General features: G+C 45.0%; 1 protein-coding gene across 1 annotated transcript in view; it reads right to left on the minus strand.

The window, feature by feature from the left end:
* The window catches only part of TMEM163 (transmembrane protein 163), a 281,838-nt gene that overhangs the window by 37,330 nt on the left and 227,618 nt on the right, over window positions 1-16,890 (minus strand). The window contains exon 5 of the mRNA XM_040971488.1: window positions 8,075-8,171. Within this exon, the coding sequence (XP_040827422.1) occupies window positions 8,075-8,171 (97 nt within the window). The remainder of the gene's footprint in view (window positions 1-8,074; window positions 8,172-16,890) is intronic.

Genomic DNA, 16,890 nt, shown 5'->3' on the forward strand with positions numbered 1-16,890 from the left:
GATGCAGTTTAAGCAGAGTTTGGCAAACACTCGTATGCCTATGAATCTCCTACAGATCTGGTTACGAGGCTAATTCTGATTCACTAGGTTAGTGGATCCACTAGTTTTGAGATTTGGCATTTCTTTTTGTAGCGAAGAGAGAGAGAGAGAAAGATCTTCTGTCTACTAGCTCACTCTCCAAGTGATCTTCCCTACTGCTTTCTTATTCCAACATTGGTCCACACTCATTCAGTACTCATTGCCAAGCATGTCCCCCAAATAATTATTTGCATTTTATAAATTAAAAAAATGAAGCAGGGAAACATTATTCCTCATGTTCCAGATCTTCCAATTAGGAGATGCCAGAACTGGCATCTGTCCCCCTGATTTGGCATCTGTCCCCTGTATTGATCCCTAGCACTACATTGCTTCAGAGCACCCACTCCATGCTGAGGAAGTCTCTGGAAACTGGCTCCTATGACAATGACCTGACGTTGTTGAACAGCATGGGTGGGCAGTTGAAACCCCTCACCTTCTTCAAACCTACTGCCAGGTGTATGCTCAGGGGAGAGAGAGTCTGACCATGAGATGACACAGAGAATGTCAAAGGAGGGATAGGAATCTTTGGAAAGAGCACTTTCCAGACAGTCAAGCTGAGAAGGCAGGGGCTTTGGACATCAGTGCCTGTGTTAGACGTGATAGGTAGTAAGTGACAGAAGATACCAGAAAGAGATGTGCACAGAAGCAAGACTTTCAAGCAAGTGGCCAGGTCACCTCATCAGAGAATAAGACAGGATGGGATAAACAGAACTTTGCACTGAGAGTAGACATGTAGGAAGGTGGCAGGCCAGGTTGTACCAATTCCCTCTACTTCCTACTAAGTAAGGACTCACTAACCACAAGATAATAAACAGCTGGAGAACATATAACTTCACTTCAAACAGTTTGTGAGGGAAAAAAAATGGAAATAAAAAATTTTATTTTGGTCTAAAAGTTCTGAAATTCATGAATGCCAGGGGTTTTTCTAAAAGTTGTGGAAAATGCACACTGCAGAAAAAACTGTCACAGACTTCCCCAGGTTTTTGTACCCAAACTTATCTTCTCCCAACCCAAGCAGGAGGTTTAATGCCTAGCAGCTTATAAACACAAGAGCCTGTAAGTGTAAGAACCAGAGCTACTTCCATGGGATGGGGGATCATGGGGCAACATTCCTGGCTGTGCACCTACAAGCCTGAACATCCTTCCCTGGGGTTCCATTGGCGGTTTTGCTCATAACAGTGGAATTTCATCAGAAGCTTCTGCAGGAAGTAGGTGGATCCCAGGGATCTGCAGAGCCAGTGCAGCCTTGGCAAGACTTCTCAAGCAAGTGCACCAAAGTAAGAAGACTGTACTTCCACTCCACCCCACTCCTCCCTCCCAAACCACCCTGATAGTCTACAGGGCTGAGAATAGAAACAAAGCTGATGACCAGCTGCCTGCAAGAGAATTAGAAGCCAAGCTAGAGTAGACCAATTTTATTTTGGTGGTTGAGATACAACATTGCACCAAACAGTGTGTGTGTGGGGGGGTGGGAGGTGGGACACAGACAAGGAAGGACAAGGAAGGGCAACTTCGCTGTGCAAGGATGGCAAAGTAAAACTGCTAGACTGCTGCTGACTGAGAACACAGAGCTGTTATCTCCCCTTTAACACCTCTTTTCGCTAATTGCTTCTCCTTCCAGTCTTTCTCCCTCATACTCAGGGAACCTTGTGTAAGGAGGAAACAAGACTGTAAGAGAAAACAGAATAAGCGCAGACCTGTGCCTCTGGCTGGTTCATCTCCCTATCCCAGATGGAGACAAAGCTTCCTGTGTGTTTGCCAGATGACGTGTACCACAGCCCATGTCACCTTTTACCCAATGAACCAGCTGGTGGGCCCCTCCTCAACTGGGACTTTCCTGAGAACAAGAGCCAAGTTTTCTGAGAAGCAAAGAGCCTTGCAGAGCATGGAAAATCAACCATTATTGTCTTTTCAGGGCCTCAGAAGCAGGAGCAATGTAAAGTCAGGCATCAGGGCATCTACAGCCAGAGAAAGACCAGGATGCCAGGAAAAAGGGTCACAGAACCTAGAAGGGTAGAACTTCAGAGGCAGCCACGGCCCAAAAGTTCTGTCCTCTAAGACCTATTATTTTTGATGCATTACAGACATAACTTTTTTTTTTAAAGATTAATTTGCTTTTATGGGAAAGGGAGATTTACAGAGAGGAAAGACAGAAAGATCTTTCATCCACTGGTTCACTGTCCAAGTGGCAACAATGGCTGGGCCTGAGTTGAGCCAATCCAAAGCCTAGAGCCAGGAGCTTCCTCTGGGTCTCCCAGGTAGGTCCAGGGTCCCAAGGCTTTGGGTCACCCCCTGCTGCTTTCCTAGACCACAAGCAGGGAGCTGGATGGGTAGTGCAGCTGCAAAATGAACTGGGGCCCAAATTAGATGCTGTGCTTAAAGGTAGAGGATTAGACTGTTGAACCATTGCACCAGCCACACCAAGACTTTTTGTCTAAGTCTTTGACCTCAGGATTGCCTCCATTTTACTTACAAAGGAACCAAGATTCAGGGAGGATGACCCACAGAAGAATCACAGTCGGGATGATCATCCACATCCTCCACCACATTTCACAGTCTTGCTAGGGTGCAGGTCATGACCCCCTTCCTCCATGCTTGCCCCTCTGCATCTTCTGGTTCTCCTTGGTCTGCCCACTTAGGAGTTTTTCAAGAGACAAAGTACTGGGAGCTCAGCCTGGTCTTGTAACAGAGAGCAAGGGGACCATGTTATAATGGAATGGGGAAAACCAGAAAGATCAGGATCATGAGTATGAACAGACAGGAGGGCCAGACTCAAAATGTCTGAGGTCAGCAGAGTTTCGACGGCCCATAGTACAGTTATAGATAAGGAGACAGGGATTTAAAACAACAATAGCCAGAGGAAAAGTGCCACCATGCCTTCCCATAGGGCTGTCTGTGCAATTCCTCCATTTTCTACAGTGGAGGAATTGTAGAAGCTGTATGAAGCTTCTGTACTATATGATCACTACTGTATGAAGCTGTTCCCCAAAATCAGCTACAGCCAAAAGGCTCCCACATACCTGCTGGCCACACCCCTGTGATGACCTGCAGCTAACTATACTGTCAGTACAACAAGATTACCATGGCTAACATTTTAATTCCCATCATCTATCTACTGCTGTGACACTTGGAAGGCTTCCTAAAAAGGCAGTCAACCAAACTCCTGGAGGTCCTCCTACCCCACCCTTTCCTGGCAAAGGGCCCCAGCCCTGAGCTCCACCCACTAAGCCTGCAGATCACCCTGAATCTCAAGGGGGCACAGCTCACTCTAGAGCTTGCCCACACTCTCTCTAGAGTGTATATTTTCTACTTGCTAATACATCTTGTTTCTTAGCTAACCTTCACCTAGATCTCATCCTCAAGTTCCCCTCATGTGTCAGAAAGAATGATCCAGATTTCCCTACCCTGAAATGGTACCAGGAGTCAATTTAGCCCAGGGTGAGGGACAAGGGCTCAAATTCGTGTACTGCCATCAGTCAACCTGCCAGCTGACAATGCCAGAGGGTCAGTTTGGCTAGCAGCACACCGGTGTCCTAAGGAAAAGGAGAAGCGGTAAGACTGGCCCTGCTTACCAGAGCAGTAGGTGATGGGGGTAAACAAAGAAGAAGTACGTACACCACTGGCCACAGTATAGCCATCTCATAGAAGAGCATCAGGCTGGATGCCACATGTACAAAATGTTCACTTCTTAATTGAAAACCCAGAAACAGAAACAAGGGATGAGGCTCTCATGGATGTCAAGGATGTCTGGACCTTGTTTATCTGTTTAAAACTTTCAATCCTTGAATGAATGAATACAAAACAACCTACAGGCACAGGAACACACTTTGAGGACTGTATCCTCAGCCAGCACCTCCTGCCTTCCAGAACCCTAGCTAACACAGAGTGGCATGAACAGCTCTGTTTAGCATCCGTTTCATGACAGCAGCTTCTGGCACCTGCATCCCTGTGGCAGATTTCCCAGAGCACTCCTCTGGGGGCTCCTGGAGACAGTCAGACATGCCTTGCATTGGGGCTCAGAGCCAAGCCGCTCCACGGCTGGGTGATCCCTAACTGCGCAGCTTTCTCACTCAGCACTAACCCATCTTGCAAGTATTCCCGCTCTGAGAACTATGTGCCAGAATGAAAAGGCAAGGCACCTGGGGAATAGGGTTGGAGAAGGAGTCACATTCCTTCACATAGGACTATAGGTGGAAATGCATTTCTACAGTGGAAGCCAGTAAGGAAGAGGACCTAACTAAAGTTAAGTTTATGATTCCAGGGCCCAGGGGAGCAGTCTGGCTTCACTCAGTCCCTACATTCACAGCCACGAGCCAACTGAAGGTAGCAAACTCCCCACCTGCAGCCAGGCAGTACATCAAAAAGACCTTGGAAAAAGTTAATAGAAGCTTACTTGGGTGATCCAGAGTTTGAAATTCATGTTATCAAAACAAAAACAAAAACAAACTATGCCTGAATTTCAACACTGGGGGGCACCCAAATAAATGTATTATTCCATCTTCCCACAAACTTATTAAAGGTCTCTCTTACTTGATGTGTATGACAATTATCCACTCACTCCCAGCAAGGATTTTCTTAAACACAACTAGCTGTCCATTTCTTTCACATGACACAGTGGTGGACCCTGAACCCACATTCCTGCACATAACCTAGTAGAGAGGCCAGACCCTTCACGCAGCCACACATTCCCCAGTTGCCACAAACCTGCCAGCTTGCCCTATTTTTTGGCCTCAAGGCTGGCTTCTATGGACACCAGTTAGAATCCTGGCTGCTCTACTACTGATCCAGCTCTCTGCTTACACCCTGGGAAAGCAATGGAGGACTGCTCAAGTCCTTAGGTCCCTGCACCCATGTGGGAGATCTGGAAGAAGCTCCTGGCTCCTAACTTCAGATTAGTTCAGCTCTGGCCACTACAGCCATTTGGGGGAGTTAACCAGCAGATTTAAGAAGCTTATCTCTCCTTCTCTCTATAAATTTGCCTTTTCCAAGAAAAAAAAAATCTTTAAAAGAAACATTTCACAGAAAATGGATCTGAGAAAACAACTATGCATGATTTCCCTCCACCTTTTTTTTTTGGTATTAAAATAAACATTGTTTAACCATAAACTTTCACATACTTTGAAGGGGAATTTCAGTCTGTGAACATCTGAAGAGAACTTGTGGCATGGGTAAAGTACCATTCCCAGCTAATAGTGATTCAATCAATGAGAAAAACAAGTAAGGCCTCAAAGCACAGTCATCCATTCCATCTTCAGTTAGCCTGGCCAGAGATTAATTTTTAATGCCCAGATAAATGACCAAGTCCACTGGTGCAACACTGAATCTTCCTATCAATAAGTGTTTCTGAGAGTTGCGCCCTAAAAAGTACAAAGATGCCACCCAAGTGATATCCGACACACACAAGAAAATCGACACTGAATGTCTTCATGTTACTTAAGATACGAATCTGATATGTGGAAGACAGACTGGTAAGCTTCGATGGAACAACAGGATGGCAGAGCTGAAGACCGCAGGAGAGCAGGGAGAGAGGGAAGTGATGACAAGGAGATGAAGAGCACAGGAGTGTAATAAACAGGAACGCTGGTTGGCTGAAGGCGCTCCCTCCCCTGAAGACCCCACACAAGACCCCACACTACCAGCAATTTGTTGCTGTCTTAGCTCTCATGCCTCTTCCTTGTCACTCATCAACTATAGTCACAGACAATACTGAAGATCCCGATGGATTATTAAAAACGTTGTATGGTAATTGGTGCAACACATGGCAGCAACCTTGTTTCTTGTCTCACATGAAAGAAGAATTTTCATGCGGACAATTCTGGTTTGCAAAGCGGGATTTATTTAGTAAAAAAAAAAAAAATGTGAAAAGGGTCCCTGCCATGGTGGCAGGAGGGGGCTCAAGTGACTAGAGGAAAAACCCCAGACCCCCAGCCATAAGCGGTAAGAGGAAGGAAAGGAAAGCCTGAAGTCATGGTGGAGGTGGTGTCTTTTATGCCCCATGTAGGAAGAGATGCTCAAAGGACAAAGGAAAGAATTTGTCTTCAATAGTACCTGGTTCTGAATCTCAAAAGGGTGGGACTGGTTAACTTCCTCCTCCCATTCTAATGATAAGCTGGTCACTCAGCCACCATCTCTTTTGACAGTGATCCAGATATGAGATTAGGTGGGTCATTTCTCCTTGCATTTGTTACAACTCTGAGATGGTCAATTGATATGTAAAAACGTACTCTTAGAAAGTTAAAAAAAAATGGGAGAGAAATACAATCTTATAATTTTAACAAATAATTTCACCAGAAACCATAAACCCTAACTGCCTGCTATTCTATCTGACTCTTCACACAAAAGGCTGGCTCTACTCACAGGTTAAAAGACAGGGGTGAGGCGACTGAAAATAGCCCCTTTAAGGCTTCTACAAACTGCAAGAATACTTCACCTCATTTTCATCCTCCCTATAAATTTATGCACACAAATGCAATACATCATTCCAAAAGGATTAACATAAATGCTTCCAAAAGTAAAATTAAACATCTAATCATTTTGATTTTAGACAAGACGGTACATAGAGCTATGTTCAAATTCCTCAGGTCCCAAGAGAAAAACCCATAACATGCATCTCTGTCACTGCAACTGGGATACAGAGAACTACAACAGCACCATCTTGCTCTCCTGGTGAACAAACTGGCTGCCAGGATGGTGTAGCCAGGTAGGAGTTCAGGGTCATGAGCTTGGAAGCCACTCCCCCACCACCTAGATGCTCCCTCCCACCCACCTGTGATGCTCACCTATCATCACCTGGAACCTCAGAGGGGGTGGTATAGCAGTCCCCTCTCAAGCCCCCTATAAAGGCCCATGATAGAGAGGGTCTCTGCTCTCTCTCCTAGTTGTGTGTCTGTTGCTCTGGCACTCTTAACTCTTGGCCTTTTCAGTGCCTGCCTGCTCTGTGGCTTCCCAAGGACAGGTATCCCCTGAGCAGGGTCCCTGTGTGTGTGTATTCCTCACTCTCTATTCACTGCTTGGACAGGACAACGAAGATAGCCATGCTAAGATGCTTGTATTTCTAATGTATGTACTATCAATAATCCCAGGAGAAGTTTGGACTAGCAGTGATGGAATGTAGGCAGAGAAGCCAGGGAAAGGTGAATGTCTGCAGCTTTGTAAGTGTGTCCAGGTTATTCATTGCATGTCTCTTAGGATAACTTATATTGTTGGGGAAGCTGGGACATAGGTCTTCAGCTTAACGGATGGACTTGAAGGTAATGACCATTTGTTCTTCTTGGGGTTTTGTTCAACTGGACTGCTATATGAATTTGTGACTTGCTATTTATAGTGGGCCCTGTTATCACCAAGCTTGGTTAATGAAGACTCCTTGATAAACCTTAGACATGTCTAGCATGATCTCGCTCACACTCTGCAACAATGGGAGGCTCTCAAAATATTTCTTTCCTTAGCATTCCTATTGGGAGGAGAGAAAATAATCAGCGTGCAGGTAATGACTCTCACCCGGAGGACAAAGCCAAAGACACATTTGCCTATGAAATTGTGTCCTCCAGTTCCTATAACCAAATATCAATTGTGCCAGAAAAACTAATGTAAATCGATTTAAGTAATGAAATTGAGGTGCAAAGGACAAAATAAGTAATTTTTATGATGGCAATCATTGGTTGCAGAATAACAATTACATACAACACACATCGGTTCACTCTACCATGCAAAAATTATCTCATTTCTCAACACAAAACAAACATCTTGTGTTGCAACCAGTCAGACTTAAGGTTGATACAGTATCAGCTCAACCACTTGGAGTCACTTCATCTTACTCAGTGCTTTCTTTTGTGAAGTCATTTGCATTCCTATCATGAGTTCTGAATCCCCCAAAATGTGTCTCTCAACCTGCCCACACTCCAGGCCCTAGTAAACCAGTATAAGGAGGCAGCACAGGAGGCCAGAACTGCTGCTTATATTACTAGCACAGATTTTTAAGGAGAAAGAAGTACCTTACCACTTCTGGGAGTAGCTTCGTAGAAAGGTCATGGATGGCTTTGACCACTATACATATGGATGACAGAAGGAATATCACGCCCAAGATGACACAGGCTCTGCAATAAATAAATACATACATAAATACATAAACAAAAACAAAGACACATTGCGATTCTTTACTGGATGACTGACTCCATGGGACTGAAGACTCGGCATAATGACCATGACAAAGACATAATCTGAAAGTCCAATACATCTGTCATTTGGTATGTCCCCTGGTGACCACCTACAGCCTCAGGACTCACCAACTCACCTCTAGGAGAACACAGCTTGGGGTTTTATTGTCAATGTAAGCCTCTATAGGAAAAGACCTCACCATCCTACACAATCCCACAGCATCCCAAAAGTGCTGAACTCAAAGGGTTTCCAGTGCCAGGAAATCTACCCACTGCTTGGCAAGCTGCAGGTTTTGTTGTTTCCTAAGCTGGAAGGTGCAGAACTTAATGGCAAAGATCTGAGACACCCTGTGTCATCTCAGTCAAGTAAGAGAACTGAATTTCACCTTTTATTTCTTTTCAAATGGGAGAGGCAGTTCCTACTTCAGATGAAAACATAAAAGTCGGGCACGGCACGGTGGCACAAGTGGTTAAGGTCCTCGCCCTGCACGCCCGGGATCCCATATGGGCGCCGGCTCTATCCTGGCTACCCCGCTTCCCTTCCAGCTCCCTGCTTGTGGCCCGGGAAAGCAGTTGAGGACAGCCCAAAGCTTTGGGACCCTGCACCCGCGTGGGAGACCCAGAAGAGGCTCCTGACTTCGGATTGGCATCGCATCAGCCGTTGGGCTCACTTGGGGAGTGAATCATCGGACGGAAGATCTTCTTCTCTGTCTCTCCTCTCTGTATATCCGCCTTTCCAATAAATAATAATAATAATGATAATAATAAATCTTTTTTTTTTTAAAAAGAAAGTATAAAAGTCTAAAAACATCACCCATCCATGCCAGCTGCAACAAACAAAAAGTCTGCTGGGATGCTCTGTATTTTTTTGTTTCTAACTTTTTTTAACGTTTATTTTTTATTTACTCAAAAGTTAGAGCAGCAGAGTAAAACATTCCTGTTGCATGCTGAACAATTCAATCCCCCAAATCAGTCACAAGCTGACTCTTAGAAGCTTAGGAGTCTTAATTCACTGTCAGCAGACCGTCCTGTACCACCACAAGTACAAGAGGGGAACAGTCCTGACACGTCTCAGTTATGGACTTTTAAACTCACACAGGCATGAGAAACTAGCCAATCAACTAAACTACCATTGATGCAATGTGACGATGGGGAGAACTGGCAGGAATTATTATCTTCTCAATGCTGGGCACTCTTTCTTCCCAGGGTTGTCAAAGACCTATGTTTTAGTGTGAGCTGTCAGGGGAAACTTCATAGCTGAATGCTTATCTGAGGATAAGGGGAAGGTCTACTACCTCTAACCCAACTGCCAGGTACCATTAGGAGAAACAATAACACTGTGAATTATATGAAGCTATCCAATGGGCAAAGGTTTACACAGGCTAAGAACCATATCCTGCTTAGCAATGAGCAGCTGAAGCAAGCAAGCAAGGAAGCAAGCAAACAGAAGCCAGTTTTATAGTTAGCCAAGTTTTAAAGTAGACAGTGAATGTCTTTATATGATTCTGGTCCACACATGTTCCCAACAGAACACTTGTTTTTTGGCTGGCCCTAAAACTCATGTAGACTTAGAGGGCCTGACAAAATTGATGCCATTTTGAATCTTCAGGCTGCCACAATTCCCTCTACACTTCCGTAATAGCTGCAGCAGCCAAGACTGGACCAGGACAAAGCCAGGAACTAGAAACTCCCTCCAGGTCTCCCACATAGGTAGCAAGAACCTAAGCATTTGACCCGTCACCTACTGCCTCTCAGGACGAACATTTTAGAAAATTTTAATTTTCTTTTTAATATTTTCAGGATGAGCATTAAACAGGAAGTTGGATCAGAAGCCTAGGAGTCAGGAGCTGAGTCATCATTCCAATAGGGAATAGGGAATCCCAAGCAGTGGCTTAACCTCCCCTGTGGTCCAGTATCTCCCCCTTCCCCAAATGCTGGATTTCATCAAGGTTAAAGAGGAGGAATGCTTTGGTAGTGAAAAAAGAGTATTCATGTTACCACAGAAAGATTCTAAAATGGATGGAGGCAGGGGAGCAAAGATAAAGTTGAGAGATGGCCAGTAGAGCAGGAAGCAACAGTAAGTGGAGGAGAGGCGAGGTAAACAATAGAGTTCACAGCTGGGTTGTGGGGAGAGCACCAGGAAGGACAGCTACAGGGTTCTTGGGTAGCACAGATAGTAATGAGTCTCTGGAGGAAAATAATAAAAGGCAACGTGAGGGATCTGTCACATGAAGGAAAACCACCAAATGAACATAAAGAGAAGAAAGAGTAAAAATGTCCAGGATCAGCTCAACATCAATCCTGTCTCAGCCGGATGCCTCTGTCATATGGCAACCTACTCAGCACCTCCCCCAGATACCAAACAGAATCATTTCCCAAATCCTCATCTTGAGTCCAACAACATACAAAGTTTTGAGTCCAAACTGATCATCTCACTTGGAGATGGCACTCACTTGTCACCCTGGCAAGCTTGAAGGTAGTCCCAAGTCCCTAGATGAAGTCATCAGAAAAAAAAAAATCAACAGAGCTTCTTGATTCCACTTGCCAGGCATCTAATCCACATTGGAACTATAGAGTTTATTTTCCTTAAAAATAAAGATTCACAGGTCTGGGATCACCTCATATGATACATCTTTGGGAATTTCCCCAACTGAACCGCCAAACTCAGAACTGCAACCATGAGAGAATTACAGGTTCCATGGTCTGAGCGTGGAGTGCATGTGTCAGAGCTGGGCATCCTCAGTGACTTAGGCACAACAGTGGACAGCATATCCTGATGCACATGGAGGCTATGGCAGTACATTGGAGCCTGCAGAGGGCACCTGGTACCATAATACAGGACAGAGGAGAGAACAAATTGATGAACAACCCCAGCCAAGAGTTGACAGTGAATACCTGGGCAAATGGACACTCTAAGGTCAACTATGTCAGCCAGTGAATTCTGCATAGATTTCAACATGATAGGAGTTGCGAGATTAGCAGCAATACAGAACTGTTGAATTATCAAAACCATTTGAGCAGGATCCGGGCAGCATACCTTACATCAGGGATCTTAGGATGGTTGGAAGGCTGGGTGTGGCTTCTTCCCTCATCTCTCCCCTCCCCTCAGATACAATAAGGAAAAAAGAGAATGTGAAAACAATGGTCTCACCCACTTGCCTCTAGCCCTTGACCCTTTGCACCCTAATCAAATATGTAAAAATTATCAAAAATAAAATAAAAAATAAAGATACAACACAAAGGAATCATTTCAGGTTGTGGCAACACACACACACACACACACAAAGAACACAGAGGCAGAAAGAAGTGGTGACTGGGCAAGGGTTCTTGGGAAGAGCTTGAGTAAATGGATGAGCCACCAGGGCACCATACATCCTCTTCACAAGCCCTGGGGGAGAAACATGCCCTCAAGGGAGGAAAACAATAATTCAGGCAGCTAACACAGGCTGGTGCAGCTACCGGAGTACAATGCATCTGGGGCTGGCACCCAAGATACTCAGGGGACCAATTGGAATAAAGATGCTGTGGAGACAGGAGGGTCATAGAGTACAGAGGTGCACCTGTTGGATAGTCCTCATGTGCCAAGACAATAGGGCAAGAGCAAGATGCCCACAATGCAGGGCTCAATGTTCCCATACAATAGGCTTCCCACTACTGCTGTGCTCACTTACACAGACCACTACAGACAGCAGTAGATGTCACTCTGTACCTGCAAACCAATGGACTACAACAGCTTTCGGAGCAGAGAAACTATTACAGTCCAGTTGGAACTTCAAAGCAAGTTCTGCAAGGTGATGTTTTATTTTTCCCTCCCACTCACAAAATTTCTGAGAAGTCAGCAGGGAGTCTTTGATTCACTGTTTCAGGTCAATTCTACCACCAGCGCAGTAGTGCCCAGTCCTGAGGACACCTGCTCCTCATCTAGCAGATTTGCACCCTTTAAAAAAATTGTTGCCTGAAGGTGACTTCATCCCCATTTCTAGCAGAATCTCTGGGGTGGATCCAGACTGGTACATTCCTTTAGAAGCTCCCGATAATTCTAAGAATACCAGCCTATAGCTAGGTGAGGCCCAGTCTGCCCCTATGGAAGCTTCCACTGTGGAGGTAACACATACAGCAGTTCCCAGGGTGGCAAGCAGGAGTGGAACAGGGCAAGGGACCGTTAGTGGCCTTGCAGAGTACTTGTTCATCAATCTACTTCCTTCTCCTAAGGAATGAGAAATGAGACAAGCCATCACTAGGCTGTTTGCCAGACCATCTCCAGGCTAGTTGTCACCACAGCCTCAAGGTGGGTGTCCATGTCCATGCAGTCCAGGGGGTGGGAGAGCGAGTGTTAGGAGACAGATGGGTTAATACGTAGTTAGGGCCTCTAGCCATGTAGTTAATTTTTGAAAATATAACCTCACCCTATTTTGGCCTTCTTTGAAAAGATGAGTTCCTCCAGGTTGCTGCTATCATTTCACATCGAATTCCCCACAACACAACCATCTGTGTTCCCCTGATGGAAAATAGCAATGCCCTCACCATGTCACTGCAGACACACACAGCTGTAATGCATGAAAGGTGAGTTTGGATTCTTTTTACATCATTCAAGAGACAACTATAGTGGATTCAATGTCTTCTATGTCTTTCATCAAAATGACATACCTTCAGGTCAAGATTCCTATTTCTTAAGGCGAGCATGCAGCAGGTGTTCCACAAGTACCCGCAGAGTGGATGTCATCATCACCTAACTCATCACTGATTTGTACACTTTCCCAATGGAGGCCAAGGGAGCCCTGATCCCTTAACAATGGGTACAGGAGGAGGAAAGAGACATCTAACACTCTTGCCAGATGTTGCTGGGATAGTCCTCATGGTAAAGCAATGCTATAATCTGTTGCGGGGAACAGGAGAGAGAATATGAAACAAGTCTAGAATATGTTAACGAGTCTTTATTATCCAAGGTTGGCGATGACAAGACCCACTAAAAATTAGCAAATGACAAGTTCATGTAGCAATCCAGTCTGAATCAAAACCCTGAAGGGAACAATCATTACTATGAAACCCATCCATTCAACTAAAGACGATCTAGGTTTCAGCTTCCCCAGCAATATAAATTATCCTAAGAGGGCCTGGCATGGTAGCCTAGTTGCTAAAAGACCTCACTTTGCACACACTGGGATCCCATATGGGTGCTGGTTCATGTTCTGGCTGCTTCAATTTCCATCCAGCTCCCTATCTGTGGCCTGGGAAAGCAGTTACAGACAGCCCAAAGCCTTGGGATCCTGCACCCATGTAGGAGACATGGAAGAAGCTCCTGACTTTGAATCAGCTCAGTTCTGGCCATTGCAGCTGCTTGGGGAGTGAACCAGCGAAGGAAAGATATTGCTTTCTGTATATTTGCCTTTTCAGTTAAAAAAAATAAAACCCAACATGCCACAAACAACCTAGACACACTTAAAAAGCTGTAAACATTCACCTTTTCCGGACTTCTCTGCCCAAATTTCATTACTACTCATCCTAACCTTTCCTGGAACTCTTGAAAGTACACAGACTAGAAATACAAAGCACCTTACCATTTGCATCTTCGCTGACTCATCCCAGCAGTAAATAGAGGGTGAGGAATACAGGCATACAAGGGTCATACGCAGGGGCTCTCTGTCCAAGGAGTCTGTCTACAGGAAGCCAGAGAACAAACAGGTACTGGGGAGGCTGAGTCAGAGTGCCAGAGTGGTGGAAGCACGGGACCGAGACAGTATGCCTCCCTAACACGGGCCTTTACGAGAGTTTGTGATGGGAGTGGTTAAGCAACTACACAACACTGCCCCTTCTCAGGTCCCAGTTAATGATAAGTGAGCATCACAGGTGGGCAGAAAGGACCATGTAGGTGGAGGAGTGGCAGCTTCCAAGCTCATGACGCTGAATTACCTGCCTAAGCCCACAACAGAATCCAGTGCAAACAGAAAGTTATCTGTGATTTTTCAGTTGATTTTAAGCATTAAATGCTGATTTTAATCATACTTTTTAAAAATATTTATTTGAAGGGTAGAGTAGAGGAAGCATAGAGAAAGGAATCTCTTTCATTGGCTGGATCATTTCCCAAAAACATTTAACAGGCCCACCTAGCAGGCAGGAACTCCACCTGGGCCTCCCATATGGATGCAGGGCTCCAGGCTCTTAGGCAAACTCATGCTACCTTCATAGGCACATCTGCATAGTGCTGAATGGGAAGTAGCACTATGGAAGTAGCCAGGACTCAAATGGACATTCCCATTGGAATACAGGTGTCCTAAACAGTGGCCTAACCCAGTGTACCCCAATGCTTGCCCCCCACAACCATATATTCTTTATAAATGTACCCAGGAATATGCTAAAACATATTTTAAGAACTCATTGTCATCTCTTTCAAATGGGCTTCAAATTCAAACCAACCTCCTTTACCCTTCCTTCAGCAATGCTGGGGCTGTGTCAGAGCCTAGATTCTCTAACAGCCTACAGTGGCTATTAACAGCAGAGAGTATGCTGTTATTTAAAAAAATTTTTTTGTTAATAATATATTGTTTACACGGCAGCTCTCTCTCCTCAGGAGCTCAGCATGCCCTCACAGCAGCTCAGAGATCCCCAGAAGCTCATTGATTATACTCTGGGTCAATTTGTGGCTGGGGAAGGAGAGAAGCAATGTTTGTAACCATAAGCATCCAAAATGGAGGAGTCAAGGATTAGGAGGCTTCCCCACGGTCAGCCATGGAGTTTGAAACCTACCCAGAAACAGGACCTAGGTCAAATAATCCGCTCCCCATTCACAAGTCCCATCATCTACCTAGTTATCACCTAGTTGCTCCTGTCACTCCACATACCTCAGCCATGGCCTGCCTGCAGCCTCCAGCTGCTATGAAGATCTGGATCAGGAACAAGTGCTACAGATGTGACTGTTTCTGCATCTGTAAGATGAGCTGTTTCTAGTCCTGGGAGACAGACTGGGGGATGCCCAAGGTAACTGCTCCCACAACACAGGGACAGTTGGCCTGGCAAGCGAAGGGCACTGAGGAGCCAGCTCATCCAAACACAGACTTCATGCTGTGCAAAACCCAAAGGGGAACTTTATGAGACGAGATTGGGCGCGTTCGGGGTGGTAAGGCCGTAGACAGGGGAACTTTATGAGTCAGAAAGAGGCAAAAAAAAAAAATCCACCATCCTTTTCAATGTTTTCCTCCAATCAACCCAGCATGGACACCAAACTAAAATGCCCGTTGGAGCAGTGATTGCCACAGTGTGGTCTATAGATTAGTAGCATCAACATTATCTGAGAACTTGTTAGACAAGCAAACTCAGAGTCCAAGTCAAACTTACCAAACCTGAAACTCTAAGGGTAGGGGCCAGTAACCTGCTTTAAAATCCCTTCAGCTAGAGTTGTGTTGTGGCACTACACATGAAAGTGATGCCTACAACGCCAGCATGGCACATGACCACCAATTCAGGTCCTCATTGTTCCACTTCCAATTCAGTTGCCTACTAGTGTACCTAGAAAAGCAGTAGAGTTAGCCAAAGTAATTGGGCCCCTGCTACCCGTACTGAGACACCCAGATGGAGATCTTACCTATGGCCTGACCCACTCCTGACTTTTGTGGCCATTTGAGCAGTGAACAAGTAGATGGAAGATAGATTCTCTAATTGTATCTCAAATACTTTTTAAAAATAGCCTCTCAACTAATTCTGCTGTACAAATTTAAGTATCTCAGTATTAAAACACATTTAATGTCTGAAATACAACTGATGAAATTCAAATAGATGGTTCAAGAAACTTAAAAAGAGGAACAAACATGGTAACCCAACTTGCTACAGGCTGTTTGGCTCACTGGTTACAGCATTGCCAATCTCAGATTCACCTTACAAGCAAGCATGAACTTTTGCCACTGAAATTCCAAGGGCTCAACTTCCACTCATATTGAAAATGATGCCAGACTGAAAGAATAGCTCTTTGTCAATTGTAGGTTTAAGGCTGGTGACTCTTAGTAATAGAGCCTAAATTCTATTGCAAAGCGCCTTCCCCTTGATTCAAAACTGGCCAAGTGAGGGAATTTTCTCTAACCCCCTCTAATTTGTAACAGATGTGACACACATTATAGCCCACTGTTTAAGGTGTCATTATGTCATTTATCTGCTTTGACCCTAGCTTCCAAAGCACATGTAATCTGGGACACTATTCAAAAAGGAAGCAAACAATGACAAATAGAAGACAATCAAGCAATAGGAGCCTAACAGTGGTATGGGTACAACATTTCTAGACTTGTTTTATTCCAGCCAGATCGCACCCTCTCAGTTTGTTCTGACATTTCAAATAAAGCCACAGAACAAAGTCAGTTGTCAAAGGAAAGGAAACTCACAGCCAATGGCTCTGAGTCACTCCCTGCTTTATCTGACGGTCCTACAGGCATCATTTCCTTCTGGACTCCGGCATTCTCTCTCTCTCTCTCTGTCACCAGCAACACACATACCTCCTCTCATTATCTTCCAAGTTGTACCCACTTTCAGTTCTTTCCCTTGACCCTCCTGGGCTTCTGGCCCTCATTTCTTCTCTCTATCCCTGGTCCCATCTCTCACCTCCATCCTCAGCTTCATCCACCTGCTGTATTGAGAACAGACTCTCATGTGAGGATGTCATCAACTGCAGAACCAG

The sequence above is a fragment of the Ochotona curzoniae genome, unplaced genomic scaffold (assembly GCF_017591425.1).
Source record: "Ochotona curzoniae isolate NIBS_2020 unplaced genomic scaffold, NIBS_Ocur_1.0 contig_2210, whole genome shotgun sequence".
Taxonomy (NCBI): Eukaryota; Metazoa; Chordata; class Mammalia; order Lagomorpha; family Ochotonidae; genus Ochotona; species Ochotona curzoniae.